Here is a 21,520-nt window from a genome sequence, read left to right as displayed (position 1 = left end):
ACCTCTTGGTACAAAAGCAAAATGCTGCAAACCTCTACAACCCTCTATACCCAGCTTTCCCATATAACTGTCTTAATGCTTTTTAATAGACAAAATTGTACTGTCCTCTACTACTGCTGTGGCAGCTCGTTCCAGACACTCACTACCCTGTGTGTGAAACAGTTGCCCCTCTGGACCCTTTTGAATCTCTCCCCTCGTAACGTAAACCTATGCCCTCTAGTTATAGACTCCCCTACCTTTGGGGAAAGATGTTGACTATCTACCTTATCAGTGCCCCTCATTATTTTATAGACCTCTATAAGATCACCCCTAAGCCTCCTATGCTCCAGGGAAAAAAGTCCCAGTCTGTACAGCCTCCCTTTATAACTCAAACCATCAAGGTCCGGTAGAATCCTCGTAAATCTTTTCTGCAGTCTTTCTAGTTTAATAATACCCTTTCTATAATAGGGTGACCAGAACTGTACGCAGTATTCCAAGTGTGGCCATACTAATGTCTTGTCCCAACTCCTGTATTCAATGTTCTGATCAATGAAACCAAGCATGCCAAATACCGCCTTCACCACCCTGTCCACCTGTGACTCCACTTTAGAGGAGCTATGAACCTGTACTCCTCGATTTCTTTGTGTTATAACTCTCCCCTACTCCCTATCATTAATTGAGTAGGTCCTGCCCTGATTCGATCTACCAAAATGCATCACCTCACATTTATCTAAATTAAAGTCCATCTGCATTCACCGACCCACTGGCCTAATTGATTAGATCCCGTTGCAATCATAGATAACCTTCATCACTGTGCATTATGCCACCAATCTTGGTGTCATCTGCAAACTTACTAACCATGCCTCCTAGATTCTCATCCAAATCATTAATATAAATAACAAATATAGTGGACCCAGCACTGATCCCTGAGTCACACCGCTGGATAAATAACAAATACAGTGGACCCAGCACTGATCCCTGAGGCACACCGCTGGTTGCAGGCCTCCAGTTTGAAAAACAGCCCTCTACAACCACCCTTTGTCTTCTGTCGTCAAGCCAATTTTGTACCAGTTGGCTACCTCACCCTGGATCCTATGAGATTTAACCTTATTCAACAACCTATCATGTGGTACCTTGTCAAAGGCCTTGCTAAAGTCCAAATAGACAACGTCGACTGCACTGCCGCCATCTACCTTCTTGGTTACTCCTTCAAAAGCAATCAATCAAATTTGTGAGACATGATTTTCCACTCAAAGCCATGCTGACTGTCCCTAATCAGTCTTTACCTCTCTAAATGCCTGTAGATCCTGTCTCTCCGAATACCTTCCAACAACTTACCCACCACAGATATTGGGCACGCCGGTCTGTAGTTCCCAGGCTTTTCCCTGTGGCCCTTCTTAAACAAAGGCACTGCATTTGCTACCCTTCAATCTTCAGGCACCTCACTTGTAGCTGTCAACGATTCAGATATCTCTGCCAGGGGAAGTTGCTCGTTATGCTTTCTCTTAATTTGCTCTGTTTTAATTACCTTTGCTCAAGAGTCGCCAGGTATCTTTCTGATACCACCACAAGGTTCAAAACCGAATACTGATTAATGACTCGAGACACCAGTTAGTAAGTTTGAAATCAATGCACATTTATTTACACACACACTCAATTATTACTCATGCACAAACTCTACTCACTAAACTACAACTACTACTAAAAGCCTATACTTGGCTTCGGATGCCCACTCAGTCAGAGGAACAATGGCCGTTGTCCGGTTCTGATACTGCTGGCTTCGAACTGGTATAGAATAGTAGCTAGGAGCGCCTATCTTGTAGCGTGCGTTGACCTTAGACTTACTTGGCTGGTGCTTGGCGATCCTCTCGTCGCTGTATGCCAAAGGCCAAGGTGAAGGTGAAGAAGAGTTCTTCCGAGCTTCAGGGAGGCGGTTCTGACCTTGGGGACTCTGTTTTATAGTGCAACGGGTTTTGCGCCCTTCTGGGCGGACCCTGTCCCAATCGTTTGCATCGATTCTCTCCAATAACAGGGTCGTCCCCCGATCGCTGGGCGGGCCCTAGGTAACCGTTGGCCTGCCTTTGTTTTAGTCTCCTGGCGCCGGGGAGTCTGCCCTGGTACCGATTGTTTAAATGTTTCTCTTTTGTCCCCAGAGATAGCTCATTACTATGCTAATAGCTTGTAGTTTCAGTTCTGTCTGGGCTCTGCAAGTTCCAATCCACAGGAAACCTTGTATTTGATTGTTTTTCTAGTGCTGTCCATTTTTCCCTGTACTCTTTGTGAGTGTCCATTTTGGAATCGGGACGTGGGCACCCCAGGTGGCTACAGGGACCCACAATTTCCTCCCTAACCTCCCACAACATCCTGGGATACATTTCATCAGGTCCCGGGGATTTATCTACCTTGATGCACTTTAAGACTTCCAGCACCAACTCTTCTGTTATAGAACATAGAACATAGAACAGTACAGCACAGAACAGGCCCTTCGGCCCTCGATGTTGTGCCGAGCAATGATCACCCCACTTAAACCCACATACCCCTAACCCAACAATCCCCCCATTAACCTTTACACTACGGGCAATTTAGCATGGCCAATCCACCTAACCCGCACATCTTTGGACTGTGGGAGGAAACCGGAGCACCCGGAGGAAACCCACGCACACACGGGGAGGACGTGCAGACTCCACACAGACAGTGACCCAGCCGGGAATCGAACCTGGGACCCTGGAGCTGTGAAGCATTGATGCTAACCACCATGCTACCGTGAGGCCCGGGCTGAGAGGGATAGATTAGTGGAGGAGATACTCCAGGTGGACATGAGATACTCGGAGGCCCCGGACGCGGGGCTACTGAGGGAGCGGCGGAGGTTACAGGTGGAGTTTGGGCTGTTGACCACAGGGAAAGTAGTTATATGTACACTCCTCAAGACATTGCTATTTATTTCCCAAGTTCCCTACCACCCATGCCTTTCTCAACAGTAAATACCGATGAGAAATATTCATTTAGGATCTCGCCAATCTCTGATGGCTAGTCAGCGGGGCGGGGGGGTTGGTTGGTTGGTTGGAAGCCCCCTGTCCAGGCTGATCATATGGAATGTGAAAGGACTGAATGGGCCAGTCAAGAGGGCTCGCATGTTCGCGCATTTGAGGGAACTGAAGGCGGACATGACAATGCTACAAGAGACATACCTAAAGGTTACAGACCAGACGAGATTGAGGAAGGGGTGGGTTAGCCAAATGTTCGACTCAGGACTGGACTCAAAGACCAGGGGGTTAGTGATCTTGATCAGCAAACGAGTGGCATTCGAGGCAGGGAGATCGTGTCAGACAAGTGGGGTAGGTACATAATGGTGAGTGGAAGCTGGAGGGGGTGCGAGTGGTACTTGTGAACATATATGCTCTGAATTGGGATGACGTAGAATTTGAGGCGGGTGTTAGGTAATATCCCAGACTTCGAGTCACATAACCTGATCATGGGAGGGGACTTCAATACAGTCATTGATCTGGAATTGGACCGGTCAAAATCCAGGACAGGGAGGAGGCCGGCTGCGGCAAAGGAATTGAAGGGTTTTATGGAACAGATGGGGGGAGTAGACCCATGGAGCTTTGCACAGCCAAGGATGAAGGAGTTTTCCTTTTTATCACATGTCCACAAGGTATACTCTCGCATCGACTTTTTTGTTCTGAGCAGGGCGATAATACCGAAGGTGGTGGATACTGAATATTGGGCAATTGCAGTGTCGGATCATGCCCCGCACTGGGTGGGTCTGCGGGTTAGTGTGGAGAGAGGGCAATGCCCACTGTGGAGACTGGGTATGGGGTTGCTAGCGGATGAGGCGGTCTGCGGGCGGGTTAACAAGTCCATCCAGAACTACATGGAAACAAATGATACAGGGGCGGTCTCTGCAGCGACGGTCTGGGAAGCTTTGAAAGCAGTAGTCAGAGGGGAATTAATCTTGATTCGGGCCCACAGAGAAAAGATGGAACGGGCTGAGAGGGATAGATTAGTGGAGGAGATACTCCAGGTGGACATGAGATACTCGGAGGCCCCGGACGCGGGGCTACTGAGGGAGCGGCGGAGGTTACAGGTGGAGTTTGGGCTGTTGACCACAGGGAAAGTAGTGGAACAGTTGAGGAAGGCAAGGGGGGCGAGCTATGAGTACGGGGAAAAGGCAAGCAGAATGTTGGCGCACCAGCTCAGGAAAAGAGAGGCGGCCAGGGAGATAGGTAAAGCAAAGTGTAGAGACGGTAATACTGTCCTGGACCCGGCGGGGGTGAACGAGGTGTTTAAGGACTTTTATAGTAAATTATATGAGTCGGAACCCCCGGCTGGGGTGGAGGGGATGAGGCAATTTCTGGATCAGTTGAGGTTCCCGAGGGTAGAGGAGGACCTGGTGGAGGGGCTGGGAGCTCCAATTGAGATTGAGGAAATAATGAAGGGGCTGGAGGGCATGCGGTCTGGCAAGGCCCCGGGGTCTGACGGCTACCCGGTGGAATTCTATAATAAGTTTTCAGAGATATTGAGCCCACTGCTGGTGAGGGCATTTAACGAAGCAAGAGAGAAGGGAGTCCTCCCGCCCCGCTACAAGGATAGAAGACTGTGTCCAGGGGATGATAGGGCAAGACCAGGCGGGATTTGTTAAGGGCAGGCAACTCGAGGCCAATGTTCGAAGGTTTCTAAATGTTATTATGATGCCCTCAGAAAGAGAGGAGGTGGTGGTAGCGATGGATGCGGAGAAGGCTTTTGATCGGGTGGAGTGGAATTACCTGTGGGAGGCGCTGGGAAGGTTTAGGTTTGGTGAGGGCTTGATTGACTGGGTGCGGTTGCTCTATCAGGCACCTGTAGTGAGTGTGCGTAGGAACCGGCTGAGGTTGGGGTATTTTGAACTATACCAAGGGACGGTTGGGGGGAGGGTGGGTTGGCGCCGCCGAACTTCTGCAATTACTATTGGACGGCTGATATAGACTCTAAACCCCCGAGTGTAGAGACCTGGGTTAGTGATATGGCTGGGTTTCTCAGTCTTGAGAAAATAAAGTTTGCCTTAAGAGGGTCAACGTTCGGGTTCTCCCGGAGGTGGCAGCCGTTCGTTGCTTTCTCGGGGAAAATTAAAAATGTCAGCAGATGCAGAGATGCAGTATTCTTTTGGGGGGGGGGGGGGGGATTGTTGTATAGTTGAGGTGTGTGAAGATTGGGCTGGGGGAGGGAATGTTTATTTTACCATGATGTCGTTTTTGTTACTGTTATAAAAATTTTCAAATACCTTAATAAAGTATTAATAAAAAAAAAAAGGCTCTCGCCAATCTTGTGCATCCGCACATGATCGTGTAGATCCTTACACTCTCCCTCTTTTGCCCTTTATATATTTGTAGAAGGTCTTTGGATTCTCCTTTGCCTTATCTGCCAAAGCAATCCCATGTCCCCTTTTTGCCCTCCTGATTTATCTCTTATCTCTACTCCGACAATCTCTATACTCTTCAAGGGATCCACTTGATCCCAGCTGTCGATGCATGACATATGCCCCCTTCTTTTTGGCCAAGGCCTCAATATCCCGATCATCCAGAGTTCCCAACTTTTACCAGCCTTGCCCTTCACTCGAAAAGGAATGTGCTTACCCTGAACCCTGGTTAACCCACTTTTGAAAGTCTCCCACTTACCTGCTGTTTGCCTGCCATTCAATTTTTGAAAGTTCCTGTCTAATACTATCAAAATTGGCCGTGCTCCAATTTAAAATTTTAACTTTTGAGCTAGACCTATCATTCTCCATAGCTGTCCTAAAACTCATGGAATTATGGTCACTGGTCCCAAAGTGATCCCTCACTATCACTTCTGTCCTTCCTCCTCCTCCCCTCCCCTCCCCTCCCCTCCCTCCCCTCCCCTCCCCTCCCCTCCCTCCCTCCCCTCCCCTCCCCTCCCTCCCCTCCCTCCCTTTCCCTTTCCTTCCTCGTTGTGCCCCCTCTGGTCGGGCAATCCACATACTGAATGAGAAATTCCTCCTGAATACACTCAACACATTTCTCTTCATCCAAGCCCCTAATGCTATGGCTATCCCAGTCAATGTTGGGAAAATTGAAGTCCCCAACTATTACCACCCTATTTTTCTTGCAGCCATCAGTAATCTCCTTACATATTTGCTCCTCCATTTCCTGTTGACTGGGGGCCTGTAGCACAATCCTATCAAAGTGATCTCTCCCTTTTTCCGTTTTACCCATATAGGTGAACCCTCGGACATATTCCCTCTCAGTACTGCTGTGACATTCTCCCTGATCAAAAATGCAACTCCCCCTCCTCTCTTACCTCCTGTTCTATCTATCCTACAGTATCTGTACCCTGGAACATTGAGCTGCCAGTCCTGCCTCTCCCCTAGCCATGTTTCAATAATAGCTATACTGTAATAGCCCAGTCCCATGTGCCAATCCATGCCCTGAGTTCATCTGCCTTGCCCATCAGACCTCTTGCATTGATCTAGACTTCCCTTGCTCTCTGCCCTGCTTTCTCAGACCATCTGTCCAGTCATGTTTTGTAAACTCTCCCTGAGAGTATGGTAGGCTTGGAAGATGATCCTAAATTTGAGGGTGGTAACAGTGCTATAAGCAACATAACAATTGTAGAGGAGGAGGGTGGACATTTTAGGTATTCAACATGGAACTTTGATTGCTTTAAATGTGTAATATTCCGAGCCCCACTGTTATCTGTATGTCGACAAATAGTACTCAGCTCAGTTATAACCTTTTCTTCATGTAATCTGGTTTCTTATTTCTCTCAAAACTGCAGACGATAAGTTCATTTCCTGATTTGTGAGAGAAGAGATGGAAGAAGAGATGTGAGCTGAGTGTGCCTTTCAGATCAGTGAAGCCTTTTTCGTTGCTTCACACATTTCTCCATGGCTTCTCAGACTGGGTAAGTATCTAAAACTATGGTTATTATTTGTTTAAATACATTTGAGTGACTTTAATGTTACATGTTTGAATGCATTTGAATTACATTTTGGAATTGAACTCCTTTGATTTTATAGTCTAATTTTCCCCAAAGCTTGATAATTAGAGAGATTTAAAAATAATTTTTGTTGCTGTTTATTTTATCAAGACAATAAGTTTCTACAGGTGTGTTTATACCACAGCAGCTGGCCTGATACAGTTGGACACTGTTGAGTTTCTAGCCATGCAGCAGAACCCAGTTTTTATTGCTTGGCCCCTCCCTTATTGAAACTTTTGCATGCCTAAATATGTGCATGGACAGGGCTGTCACCCCAATGGTTACAAATTTAACAGCCCAGAGATAAGTGAGAGAAGGATCTCCGATCTTCCAATAATTTGTTTATTGGATTGATTAGAGTTTCTTGGGGTCTGATTTGGCAAATCCGATTTGGCACCATACTAGATTTGCACTTCATGTGGTGTCAGACCAAAGCATTGTGAAACTTGCCTCTCCATGAAGATTTACACCAATTTAGCACAAGTACAAAGAAGTAATATCAGCTTCCTACTGCTAAACTAGAGTGTAAGCACACCCATAGAAATATCTGAAGTTGCGTTGCTTATTTGATTTTTGCCTTTAGTTTTTATGCAAGTGAAAAAAAATTAAATTGTAAAGTCCACCTCTGTGGTTAGGATAAAGTAGGTCATAACATTGAAGGCAATGATGGAGTCCAGCAGAATGTAGAGACACAATCTTAAGGAATCCTGTGGCCTCCAGAGTTTAGGTGCAACACAGATCATATGACCTTTTTGAACCGCTATATAATTGGTTTCAAGTTTTTAACTATTTTGATGCAAATATCTATTCAAAATGCAGCAGCATTATTTTTAAAAGGTTTGCAATATCTCGTGTGCAATGATTATAAACCTTGTTGAATGCCTTGCATAATGTGTCTGAATTTAAAACATGTAAATTAGGAACTATGCTGGAATATGAACTGGACCCACAGCTATCATTTGGATGGAATTTTTACACTAGTGCTCATGAACCCAACTTATATTTATAGTATGAATAAAATGCATCATTCAATCTAAAGGAAATCCTTTCATTTTATTCTAAACTCTGGAACTGTTTTATATTTGATCCTAAAGACCAATTAGAAAGTTTAAAATAATTTTCAATTACAAACTTTTTCCAAATGGCAAAGAGCCAGACAAATTTTTCAACTAGTCTAAATATGGCATTTGAAAATAATTTGTATGTTGTAATTCTTGATAGACTCTCTTATATCGAGTAATTCTTCTGCCGTTGGACCTGGATGGAGTTTGCCACATCTCATCATTTAATTGACACTACTTCCAGATGTGTTTCGGTTAAGAACTTTTGCTCAATAGCATGAGCAGTCTCCTCAATTCTTTTTAAAAGTTGAAATGCTTTTGAATTTAGGCTACAGTATTTTGATTCAATGTTTTTTTGTGTTGTGGATGAAGATCCTCAAATTCAACAATGGATGTGATGCAGGTGATCTGAAATTGAATTCTTTACATTTAAATTTTTTCAATTGATTTTGGTCTCCATATTATTAAAAAAGAATACCAAGACACTGGAGAAGGTACAAAAAAAGCTGTTATCACCCTGTTCAAACAGCCCAAGGCTTCTCCATTCTTTCAATTACTGCCCCATCTCCAGCCTTCCTTCTCTAAAATCCTTGAACGTTTTGTCACAACTCAAATTAGTGCCCATCTTTTTCAGGAACTCCATATTTTGAAAGCCCACCAATCAGGTTTCCACCACTGTACCAAAATAGCTCTTAGCAATGTCTTTTTTAATAAATAATTTTTATTCAAAATTTTTCACATATTTTCAACAACAAACAAATAATAATACAAAAATAAGAGAAACAACAAAAAAACGCATAAATAAACAGGGTGTAGCTATATCACACATTCCCCCAGACTACATGCCCCCCCATTAAACGATAACATGGAGTGTCCCCCCCCGGGTTGCTGCTGCTGAGCATCTCCTAACGCTCCACTAGAAAGTCTAGGAACGGTTGCCACCGCCTGAAGAACCCTTGCACAGATCCTCTTAAGGCAAATTTGACCCTCTCTAATTTAATAAAGGCTGCCATGTCGCTGATCCAGGTTTCCACACTTGAGAGCCTCACATCCTTCCACTGCAACAGAATCCTCCGCCGGGCTACCAGGGACGCAAAGGCCAGAATACTGGCCTCTTTCACCTCCTGCACTCCCGGCTCGTCCGATACCCCAAATATTGCGAGCCCCCAGCTCGGCTTAACCCGATTCTCCGACCCGGATGGGCCGAGCGGCCTGCCGTTCGAGACCGTTTCACGATGGCGGCAACCACACCTGGTCGCTGCCGTCGTGAAACACCGTCCTCGCAACGGCCCTCCAGAACTCATCCAGCGCTGGGCACACCCAGAACATGTGGCCGTGGTTTACTAGGCTCCCCGAACGCCTCGCACATCTGTCCTCTACCCCAAAAAAACCGACTCAGCCTTGCCCCAGTCATGTGCGCCCTGTGCAGAACCTTAAATTGTATCAGGCTAAGCCTGGCGCAAGAGGAGGGAGAATTTACCCAACCAAGGCGTCCGCCCACATACCCGCGTCTATCTCCTCCCCAAGCTCCTTCTCCCATTTACCTTTTAGCTCCTCCACCAAGGCTTCCTCCTCCTGCATCTCCTGGTAAATCGCCGAGCCCTCTCCAACCCACGCCCCCGAGAGCACCCTATCCTGGATCCTGCATGCTGGCAACAGTGGGAATGCTCTCACCTGCTGTCTTACGAACGCCCTTACCTGCATGTACCTGAAGGCATTTCCAGGGGGGGAGCCCGAATTTTTCTTCCAGCACCCCAAGGTTCGCGAACGTCCCGTCTATAAACAGGTCCCCCATTCTTCTAATACCTGCTGTGCCAGCTCAGGAACCCCCCATCCATTCTCCCTGGGACAAACCAATGGTTCTCTCGGATCGGGGACCACACCAAAGCCTCTACCTCCCCCCTGTGGCGTCACCATTGCCCTCAAAGTTTGAGGGACGCCGCCACCACTGGACTCGTGGTATACCTTGTCGGCGGGAGCGGCAGTGGTGCCGTCACCAGCGCTCTCCGGCTCGTGCCCACACAGGACGCCATCTCCAGCCTCTTCCACGCCGCCCCCTCCCCCTCCATTACCCACTTGCGTATCATCGCCACGTTGGCAGCCCAGTAGTACCCGCATAGATGAGGCAACGCCAGCCCTCCACTGTCCCTGCTCCGCTCCAGAAACACCCTTCTCACCCTCGGGGTCTTCTTCGCCCATACCAACCCCATAATGCTCCTGCTGACCCGCTTAAAAAAGGCCCTAGGGATCAGGATGGGGAGGCACTGGAATATAGAAAGGAACCTCGGGAGCACCGTCATCTTCACCGACTGCACCCTACCCGCCAAGGAGAACGGCAGCATATCCCACCTTTTAAACTCCTCCTCCATTTGCTCCACCAGCCTCGTCAAGTTGAGCTTGTGTAGGCCCCCCCCCAGCTCCTGGCCACCTGGATCCCCAGGTACCTAAAACTCCTTTCTGCCCTTTTCATTGGAAGCCCCTTCCCTGGCCCCCTGGGTGTACCACGGACAGCTCGCTCTTCCCCATGTTGAGCTTATACCTGGAGAAGTCCCCAAACTCCCTGAGGATCCGCATCACCTCCGGCATCCACCCCCCCGTCCACCACCTATAATAACAGATCGTCGCCATACAGCGATACCCGGTGTTCCTTCCTCCGCACCACCCCCCTCCAGTTCCTGGACTCCCTCAAAGCCATCGCCAAAGGCTCAGTTGCCAACTCAAATAGTAGGGGGCACCCCTGCCTCGTCCCCCGGTACAGCCGAAAGTGTTCCTACCTCCTCCGAATTCATGGCCACACTCGCCACCGGGGCTTCGTATAATAACCTAACCTAACCCAACTGACGAACCCCTCCCCAAACTTCCTCAATACCTGCCACAGGTAGCCCCTCTCCACCCTATCAAAGGCCTTCTCCGCATCCATAGCTGCCACTATCTCCGCCTCCCCCTCCACTGCCGGCACCATGATTATGTTTAGGAGCCTCCGCACGTTGGTGTTTAGCTGCCTTCCTTTCACGAAACCCGTCTGGTCCTCGTGGATGACCCCCGGGACACAGTCCTCAATTCTAGTAGCCAACACCTTCGCTAACAGTTTCGCATCCACATTGAGGAGCGAGATTGGCCTATACGACCCACACTGTAAGGGGCCCTTGTCCCGCTTCAAGATCAGCACCCTAGAAATCGTCGGGGGTAGGACCCCTCGCCTCATTGAAAGTCCTCACTAGTAGAGGGCCCAGCAGGTCCATATACTTCCTGTAAAATTCCACCGGGAACCCATCTGGCCCGGTGCCTTCCCCGCCTGCATACTTCCCAGTCCCATAGCCAGTTCCTCCAGCCCTACCGGTGCCCCAAGCCCCACCACCTGCCCCTCCTCTACCCTAGGGAACCTCAGCCGGTCCAGAAACCGGCACATCTCCCCCCCCACCACCACCCCCACCACCACCACCACCACCACCACCACCCACTTCCGTTGGGGGCTCCGACCTAAACAGCCCCTCCATAAATGTCTCTAAATACCCCATTTATTCCCACCCCACTCCGCACCGTGTTCCCCCCTTTATCTCTAACTCCCCCGATCTCCCTCGCTGCCTCCCGCTTCCGAAGCTGGTGTGCCAGCATCTGGCTAGCCTTCTCCTCGTATTCATACACCGCCCCTTGCGCCTTCCTCCACTGTTAACTCCGCCCTCTTGGTAGTCAACAGGTCGAACTCGGCCTGGAGGCTATGTTGCTCCTTGAGTAGTCCCTCCTCGGGAACCTCAGCGTACCTCCTATCTACCCTTACCATCTCCCCCACCAGCCTCTCCCCCTCTCTCCTCTCCTCTCCTTCCCCTCCTTGTGGGCCCTAATGGAGATTAGTTCTCCCCTGATCACCACCTTCAGCGCCTCCCAGAACACCCCGACTGCACCTTCCCATTATCGTTGACCTCTAAGTATCTTTCTATGCACTGCTGGATCCGCCCGCTCGCCTCTTCTTCCGCCAGCAACCCCACCTCCAGACGACACAACGGGCGCTGGTCCCTCTCCTCCCCAAGCTCGAGGTCCACCCAGTGCATGGTCAGAGATGGCTATGGCCGAATACTCCGTGTCCTCCACCCTCGGAATCAGCGCCGTGCTCATCACGAAAAAGTCAATCCGGGAGTAGGCTCTATGGACGTGGGAAAAGAATGAGAATTCCCTGGTCCCCAGCCTAACAAACCTCCATGGGTCCACTCCTCCCATCTGGTCCATAAACCCCCTCAACACCTTATTCCAAGTTATCAGCCGGATCAGGGGTTTAGGCCTTTCACATTCCAAGTTTATCAGCCGGATCAGGGGGCTCCTCCCCCCCCCCCCCCCGGCCGATTAGCCATCACCCTTTCTAGGTCAGCCACGTGCCCGCGCCTCCCGCACTCTCCGTTCCCCCCAGTGGCAGACCCCCGCCCTGACTCTCTCTGCAGACTCCAGCTCCCCCTCGGCCATTGCAGCAGCAACCCAGTTTCCCTCTTTCTCCCCCCACCCCCTGTTGCTCCCCCCATAGCACTCTGCAACATTCCAAATTTCACCGCCTTCCGATGCAGCGCTGCCTTAGCCCGATTGTACCCGGCCCTCTTCTTGGCCACCTCCGCGCTCCAGCCCTGGTATATCTGGACCACTGCATTCTCCCACCTGCTGCTCCACTCTTTCTTTGCCCACCTTAGGACACACTCCCTGTCCACGAAGCGGTGGAACCGCACCAGCACCGACCGCAGCGGCTCGCTGGGCTTGGGCCTCCTCGCCAGAACTCAATGGGCCCCCTCCAGCTCCAGGGCCCCCGGAAAGGCCCCCGCGCCCATTAGCGTGTTCAGCATCGTGACCACGTATGCTCCGACATCCGACCTCTCCACCCACTCCAGGAGACCCAGGATCCGCAAGTTCTTCCTCCTCGACCGATTCTCCATGTCCTCGAACTTCGCCTGCCATTTCTTATGCAGCTCCTCGTGCGCCTCTACCTTCACCGCCAGGCCCAATATCTCGTCCTCGTTCCCCGAGGCCTTTTGCTGCACCTCCCGAGTCGTCGTCGTCCCTTGGGCCTGCTGGGTCTCGAGCAGATTGTCAATCGAAGCCTTCATCGGCTCCAACAGCTCTGCCTTCAGCTCTGTGAAGCAGCACTGGAGAAACTCCTGCTGCTCCTGCGCCCACACCGCCATCTTTGTTTTCCTCCCTCGCACTTTTCGCTGCTCCAACTCTACTTTCTTCACCGCTCCACTCCCGGTCCAATCCATACAGTGCCGGGGAAATATTGCTGTCACCTTCCCACACTGGGAATCGTCGGACAAATGCCGTTGGGGGCACTAATAAGAGCCCAAAAGTCAATTTCTGGCGGGGAGCTGCCGAACGTGCGACTTAGCTCCACATAGCCGCAACCGGAAGTCCTTAGCAATGTCTTAAATAACACATGTGACTGTGACAGAGGTAAACTATCGCTCTTTGCGCTTCTGAACTTGTCTGCAGCCCTTAACATAGTTGAGTGCACCATCCTTCTCCAAAGCCCCATCTTGCTCCAATGCCTGCTATCCGACTGGGCTGGACAGCGCTCGCCAAATTCCATTCTTTTATCCATCTAATTGTCTTCAGCGTATTACTTGTATTAGCATCTCTTTCATTTCTGCATGATTACCTCTGGTGTTCCCCAAGGATCAATCCTTGGCATTCTCCTATTTCCCATGAACGTAACACCCCTTGGTGACATCATCCACAAATAATGGCAGTTTTTACATATACAATAATGACACCTTGCTCTACCTCACCAACTGCGCAGCCACCCCCCTTCCCCAGCACCCCACCTCGAACAGCCCTTTTACTGTCTCTAAGATGTCAGGCTGTTTGTCCGACATTGAGCATTGGATAAAAAGAAAGTTCCTCTGTCAGAATATTGGAAAGAGCAAAACTATTGATTTGGCGCACCGCGGCAGAATGATTAACACTACTGCTTCACAGCGTCAGGGACCGGGGTTCAATTCCGGCCTTTGGTGACTGTTTGGAGTTTGCATATTCTCCCCATGTCTGCATGGATTTACTCTGGGTGCTCCAGTTTCCTCCTAGAGTCCAAAGATGTGCAGGTTAGGTGGATTGGCTCTGATCAATGTACAGGGTTACGAGGATAGCATGGGAGGGGGGCCCTAGGTAGAGTGCTCTTTAGGAGAGTTGGTGCAGACGTGATGGGCTGAATGGCCTCCTGCACTGTAGGGTTTCAATGGATTATCTTTGATGTCCAAGGGGCAGCACAGTGGCGCAGTGGGTTAGTCCTACAGCCTCACAGCGCCGAGGTCCCAGGTTCGATCCTAGCTCTGGGTCACTGTCCGTGTGGAGTTTGCACATTCTCCCCGTGTTTGCGTGGGTCCCCCCCCACCTCCCACAACCCAAAGATGTGCAGGGTAGGTGGATTGGCCACGCTAAATTGCCCCTTAATTGGAAAAAATGAATTAGGTGCTCTAAATTTTTTTTTTTTTTTTTAAATCTTTGTTGTCCACCATAGGCTCGTATTACTAGTCCCCAACGCTATCCACACATCTGCTGAAATCCTCGTCTAAATCTTTGTGACCTCTGGGAGTGGCCATTTCAACTTTATGCCAGGATCCCATGTTATACCTTCTGTAAACTTGAGCTCATCTAAAATTCTCCCCATGTCATAACTCCAACAAGTCCAAGGACAACACCACCTGTGCTCGCTGACTTTGATTAGCTCTGGGTGACGCAAAGCTTTAATTTTAAAATTCTTATCCTTGTTTTCAAAACGCCCCATGACCTCGAACTCTAACCCATCCCTATAACCCTCCTCTAATTCTAGTCTCTTGAACATCTCCAACTTTTATTGCTCCACCATGCCTTCAGCTGCAAAGTCGGAAGCTCTGTAAACCCCTCTCCCTATTCCTCTTTGATTTGTTTTTTTAAATGCCTCTTCCACCAAACATTTGGTCGCCTGGCCTAATATATCTTGTAGTTTGGTAACAAATTATTTGTTTGCTTGCAAAGTTTGTTGGAATGTTTTATGTGCTTTATAAATGCAAGTTGTAATACTTTGTAAATAGTGTAGCTCTCTTCCGTTCAGACACTCTGAAGCCTAAAAATTAATATTGAATGAAGCTTGCAAATTCCAATGCCATCCTGGTAAATTTCTTCTGATTGAATTGAGGTGCTAGAAATGAAATGAAAATCACTTTCTTGTCACAAGTAGGCTTCAAATGAAGTTACTGTGAAAAGCCCCTAGTCGCCACATTCCGGCGCCTGATCGGGAAGGCTGGTACGGGAATTGAACCGTGCTGCTGGCCTGCCTCGGTCTGCTTTAAAAGCCAGTTATTTAGCCCTGTGCTAAACCAGCCCTGATTGACCCAGTATTTAAAAACAAATAGCTGATGCTTCTTTGTACACAAGGTGTTTGGCTGTATTACAAAGCAATTCGATTGAATGATACATTCAACAGTAGCATAATGATGTACTTAATTGTTTATGAAGCTCCAACTTGAAGACTGTATTCTAAATTGTTAGAAATTATGAAAGCTGTGTAAAGTTTAAAACTGCCAGTTTCTGATGCAGTGTGTGTTTAGAAAATGAACAGAATAGATTGATTAATAAAAGAAGTCTGACAATTGAAGAATTAGTGACGGCTTCATGAGAAGGCAAACTAGTAATATATCTAACACAAACAAAAATATGAGATGGGTGTGGGTGGGTAGTGGCTGAAAGGTTGCCAAAACATTAAACCACTACTTTGCAGTAAGTAAATGCTGAAAATGAAGATGTGGATAAATGCCGAACATGAACTAGAAACTTTTCAAAATTATGAAACAAGTTTCAGAGTTAAATTAGGCCCTGCGCTCTTGTTCTATGGATACATTGTCAAACCTGAACTTAATTGTAAGGAAATTGTTTGAAGCTATAATTAGGAATCCTCTTGAGTGATGGGTTAATTAGAGATAGTTTCAGGTTTCAGAAATTGCAGATCACGTTTAACCAATGTACTGGAATTGAGGAAGTTGTAAGAGGAAGAGAGTGTGTTTTTGAAAACATCACCACTATTCTTAGAATTCCCCCTATACCAAAAAGGGCCAATATTCTAAATGGGTAACAGGGATTCTCACTCCCTGACTCCGATGCAGGCTTAGGTGGGTACTATTCAGGTCAAACTTTATTTTCAAGTTATCCCCCAGTATAACCCATACCTTCACCGAAGATTTTATCTACTTACCACTTAGTAGCATCGATGTCCTGGGTCCTGCATTGCTAAGTAAGTAACGTAGACTTTCAGGAATAAACCACTTTTTCAGGTTAAGTTAAGTTATTTTGTTGTTATATTTTTTTCTTTTAAAAGCTGCAAACACTTTCTTTACAGAAAGGTAAAAAGATCTTGCTTCTGGATCCTGCTGGTTGGTTGTAGGGACCTTCAGGCCCACCTTGACACTCAATCTTTTTAAAATTCTGGTCGTCTTGGGATGTATTTGCTGGTTAGCTCTGTTGCTGTGTCTTGTCGATCCATGTACTGAGCTATAAGAGCTAACTCTGCTAGCTATCTCTAAGCTGACTCTGACTCCTGTTTAAATTCTAGTCTTCCTTAGATAGAACATAGAACAGTACAGCACAGAACAGGCCCTTCGGCCCTCAATGTTGTGCCGAGCCATGATCACCCTACTCAAACCCACGTATCCACCCTATACCCGTAACCCAACAACCTCCCCCTTAACCCTACTTTTATTAGGACACTACGGGCAATTTAGCATGGCCAATCCACCTAACTCGCACATCTTTGGACTGTGGGAGGAAACCGGAGCACCCGGAGGAAACCCACGCACACAGGGGGAGGACGTGCAGACTCCACACAGACAGTGACCCAGCCGGGAATCGAACCTGGGACCCTGGAGCTGTGAAGCATTTATGCTAACCACCATGCTACCCTGCTGCCCCTTAACATGTATAACAGTTTAAACTCGGCTGCTTGCCTTGTCTTTCCCATGACCGAGCTCTCTCTCTCTCTCTCGCTCTCTGTCTCTCTCTCTCTCTCTCTGAGTTCTCCTCCCCTTCTCTCCTGTTGCTGTTTCTGTTGTTGTTGCTGCTCCCTGGGTTTATATTCTCTTTCTAACAATTATTAAGTTTTTAGAGCCTTATTGTAAATTAACTTATTTCCCTTTGATTGTTAAAAAGTATCTTTGATGTAAACATTTGAATACAACTAATTATTCATTTTGGGCATAACGTCACCTCTCAGATCTGATTACAAAATGCTTTGTGATGTTCAAAGTTCCTTTGGTTTCAATAGGTGTTACTTTTAATTTCAGTCTTTCGCATAATTTAATTTTATAATTGTCCCCAGCTCATAACTTTTGTCTTTGATTTTGACTTTAAATTATGTCTCTCGTAGACCGGTCGTCTCCAATTTTCTTTTAATTGACTTGATGTTCGTAGAATTTTACACTTAGAATTAACACCAAATTCGACTGAGCATCACCCATCCTTTCCAGCTGTTTACTAAGAGTTTATTTCAATTAAGGTGTGAGCCATTGTTTTAGCTTACCACATGAAACCTGTGTGTTTGATAAGCCTGCTTGTGAGAAAGAATCTGCATTTTATAATCCTGCTCTTTGCAGCTGCTATTAACCTTTTGTGGGATCTTTCCCTGTATCCTCTCAGACCAGATATTGCCAGACTTCCATGTTTCAAATGACACATTTTTCTCTATTTTCAAGAACAGGTGACTGCCTATGGTTCCAAGGGATTTTACTGAATGTGGCATCAAGGTGCCTTGGCAAAACTGAAGTGAATGGAAATCTGGGTGGGGTGGTGGTGTTGGAGAGGGGAGAGACTCTCCACAGGTTACAGTCATACCTAGCACAAGCGAAGATGGTTGTGTTGTTGGAGGGCAGTCATCTCTGTTCCAGAATGTCATTGCAGGAGCTCCTCGGGGCAGTGCCTTGGCCCAACCATCTTCACATGCTTTGTCAATGACCTTCCCTCCGTCATAGGTCAGAGGTGGGGATGTTCACAAATTATTGCACAATGTTCAGTTCTATTCACGACAACTTATACTGAAGGAGTCCCATGTCCATGTGCAGCAAGACCTGGATAACATTGAGGCCTGGGTGTCTAAGTGGCAATTAACATTCCGGCCGTACCAGTGCCAGCTCCTCCATGTTGAACACCACTTGGAAGAAGCACTGAGTGTAGCAAGGGCCCAGAATAGACTCTGTTTGGGGCTTCCATGCCCATCACCAAAAGTGGCTCAGTAGCATTGACTGAGATGACCATGCCCTGAAGGTTTTATGTCAGATTGGACCAGGATGCTAGGCGATCATTGCTCAGTGTCATTGCAGGACCTGGACAACATTCAGGTCTGGGCTGATAAGTGGGAGTAACATGTGCGTTTCAAGTACCAGGCAATGGCCATCTTCAACAAGAGAAATATAACCGTCTCCCCCTTACATTGAATGGCAGAATTCCATACCATTGAAATCCTTGGTGTTTCGATTGATCAGAAACATTACTGGATCAGCCATATAAATACTCTGGCCACAGGTCAGAAGCTGGGTATTTTGTGGTGTGTACCTTCCCTAGTTCCCTCAAGATTGTCCATCGCTTTCCTAGATGAGTGCAGCTTCAACAATACTTGAAACTTTACACCATCCATGACAAAGCAGCCCACTTGATTGGCTCCCCATCCAGAAACTTAATTCAGTCGCTCCTCCACCAATACCCTAGTGTGTACCATCTATCAGATGCGCAGCAGCAACTCACCCGAGGCTCCTTTAATAGCACCTTCCAAACTTGTGACCCCTACACCTGAGAATGATAAGGGCAATAGACACATGGGAGCAGTATTACTTTGGAAGAAACATTCAGAATCAGAATTGCATGTGCTGTTGAAACATGGATTTCTTTATTCACCTTTTAAACTCTTTCTGGTAGTATATGTGTATGGTAGCCTGAAGTGCACAATGCATTTTCCGTACACTATAACACCACCTGAAAGTTCTCCTTCAAGTCACATACTATTCTGACTTGAATTTGTAGTTCCTGTTCTTTCACTGTTGCTGGGTCAAAACCCTGGAGCCCCTTTCCTAACAGCACTCTGGGTGTACCTACACTGTGTGGGCTGAAGATGGCTAATTTTGAGAGTATTTGCTTATATCATAAGCATGTAGCCATTGTTTGGCTGATGTCTGCAGAGACGGCAACTACAGGCATGATAGGGCAGCACGGTGGCCTAGTGGTTAGCACAACCGCCTCACGGCGCTGAGGTCCCAGGTTCGATCCCGGCTCTGGGTCACTGTCCGTGTGGAGTTTGCACATTCTCCCCGTGTCTGCGTGGGTTTCGCCCCCACAACCCAAAAATGTGCAGAGTAGGTGGATTGGCCACGCTAAATTGCCCCTTAATAGAAAAAATAATTGGGTAATCTAAATTTATAAAAAAAAACAAAAAAAAAACTACAGGCATGATGATGGAAAATTAAACCTTAACCAAGCGTAAAGTTAAAGATTGTTATCATAGAACTGGCTGCTATAATCTCAAATCTGCATCAGATGATGGTGCAAGTGACATTTCTCTAAGTTTTGATGCAGGTTTTGATACATACCAATGTGCTTACGTTATACATTTCTAAATGTTTGTTCAAATCCATATATGGCCAGTATTTACTGTCGCAGGAAGTTTTTCAAAATGTTGTTTATAGCACCGTGGTTATTTCATACTTTACACTTTGTATCACACTTTGCCATGCTAACTTTCAGAAACTAAACGTTCTTGTCCTGCCTGGATACTTTTATCATGGTGTCATTGCCTTTCAATCCTGCCTACAGTAGATGACGCTGCTTCAAGCTCAATCTCCCAGGTCCAATCCTCTAGATCAGTGCTTCTCAAAGTGTGGTACGCGTACCGGTGCCGGTACGCGAGCCATCGTCTGCCGGTACTTGGAGTGTTTCCAGAAAAGAAAGAGACAGTAATCCTGGATTGGCTTGTTTCGCTCACCGGTTTGGCACATTGAAAAAAAAAACTGCCGGTACGCCACATCAAATAGTTTGAGATGCACTGCTCTAGATGGTAATGTTAGGAAAATAAAGGTAGTTTTGCAGGATTTATGTTTGTCATGGTGCATTATATGATCATCTAATTTTTTCATGTTTCAATTTTTTTCTTGTTATTAAAACTAATTAGTGGTCTTGTGACTTTGTTTCTCCAGGTTTTAGAAAAAACAATGAAAGTTGCGCTCTTTTAAGCCAGGGTTCTATTCTGGGATCTTTCCATCCAGTTATTACATCAACTGGGATTTTCAAAATATGGAGCAAGGGTTACTGAATAGTAAAAATTGGTCTGGGATTTATTGGGGCATTACCTGCAGAGTTGGGATTACCTGCAGTGGTAAGAAAAGCAGCCACTATTGAAAGCAAAGTGCAACATTTAGCATTGCTTGTCAGATAGACAGAGCATTTTGAAAAGTGAGGGATATTAAATTAGCTAAAATTCAATTACAAATAGTAATGAGAAAATTAGAAATGCAGGAAAAGGATAAAGAAAATAAATAGAAATGAGGAAGCTTGAAATGCAGGCAAGAGACGAGAGCTTTTCAAAGGAAATTGAAATGAGGAAACTTGACCTGAAAATGGAGAAGCCAGCAATAACAGAAAGTGAAAAGGAACATGCTGGAAGTTAAAGCAGACACTAGAGCAGGTTGAGGAAGGAAGTAATTCCAGACATGAACCTAGTGGGGAAATGTTTCAATTTACACGAGCTCTTCCAAAATTTGAGGGAAAGGAAGCATTCTTTTTTCTTTTCAAAAGGTAGCTACATAGATTAAATAACTAAATGAAATTTGGACATTACTTTTACAAAGTAGACTGATGGGTAAAGCTGTATGTATCATTGCCGGAAGAGGTATCTGTAGCTCATTACACACATCCCTAGAGCATCTCGACAACAAGGACTCCTACATCAGACTCCTATTTATTGACTACAGCTCCGCCTTCAACACCATAATCCCAGCCAAACTCATATCAAAGCTCCAAAACCTAGGACTTGGCTTCCCACTCTGCAACTGGATCCTCGATTTTCTGACCAACAGACCATAATCAGTAAGAATGAACAACAACACCACCTCCACAATAGTCCTCAATACCTGGGCCCCGCAAGGCTGCGTACTTAGCCCCCTACTCTACTCCCTGTACACACACGACTGCGTGGCAAAATTTGGTTCCAGCTCCATCTACAGGTTTGCTGACGATACAACCATAGTGGGCCGGATCTCAAATAACGACGAGTCAGAATACAGGAGGGAGATAGAGAGCCTAGTGGAGTGGTGTAGCGACAACGATCTCTCCCTCAATGCCAGCAAAACTAAAGAGCTGGTCATTGACTTCAGAAAGCAAAGTACTGTACACACCCCTGTCAGCATCAACAGAGTCGAGGTGGAGATGGTTAGCAGTTTCAAATTCCATGGGGTGCACATCTCCAAAAATCTGTCCTGGTCCACCCACGCCAACGCTACCACCAAGAAAGCACAAGAGCGCCTATA

At 47.0% G+C, this 21,520-nt stretch overlaps 1 protein-coding gene across 5 annotated transcripts in view; it reads left to right on the top strand.

The window, feature by feature from the left end:
* aff4 (AF4/FMR2 family, member 4) overlaps positions 1 to 21,520 on the top strand; it is a 136,484-nt gene that overhangs the window by 32,733 nt on the left and 82,231 nt on the right. For all 5 annotated transcript variants that reach the window (XM_038796030.1, XM_038796028.1, XM_038796032.1 and 2 more), the window contains exon 2: positions 6,751 to 6,876. In XM_038796030.1, coding sequence (XP_038651958.1) covers positions 6,860 to 6,876 — 17 coding nt within the window. In that variant the 5' untranslated portion in view covers positions 6,751 to 6,859. The remainder of the gene's footprint in view (positions 1 to 6,750; positions 6,877 to 21,520) is intronic.

Source organism: Scyliorhinus canicula, chromosome 4 (genome assembly GCF_902713615.1).
Source record: "Scyliorhinus canicula chromosome 4, sScyCan1.1, whole genome shotgun sequence".
Lineage (NCBI taxonomy): Eukaryota > Metazoa > Chordata > Chondrichthyes > Carcharhiniformes > Scyliorhinidae > Scyliorhinus > Scyliorhinus canicula.
This window is presented reverse-complemented; position numbering and strand designations above follow the sequence as displayed.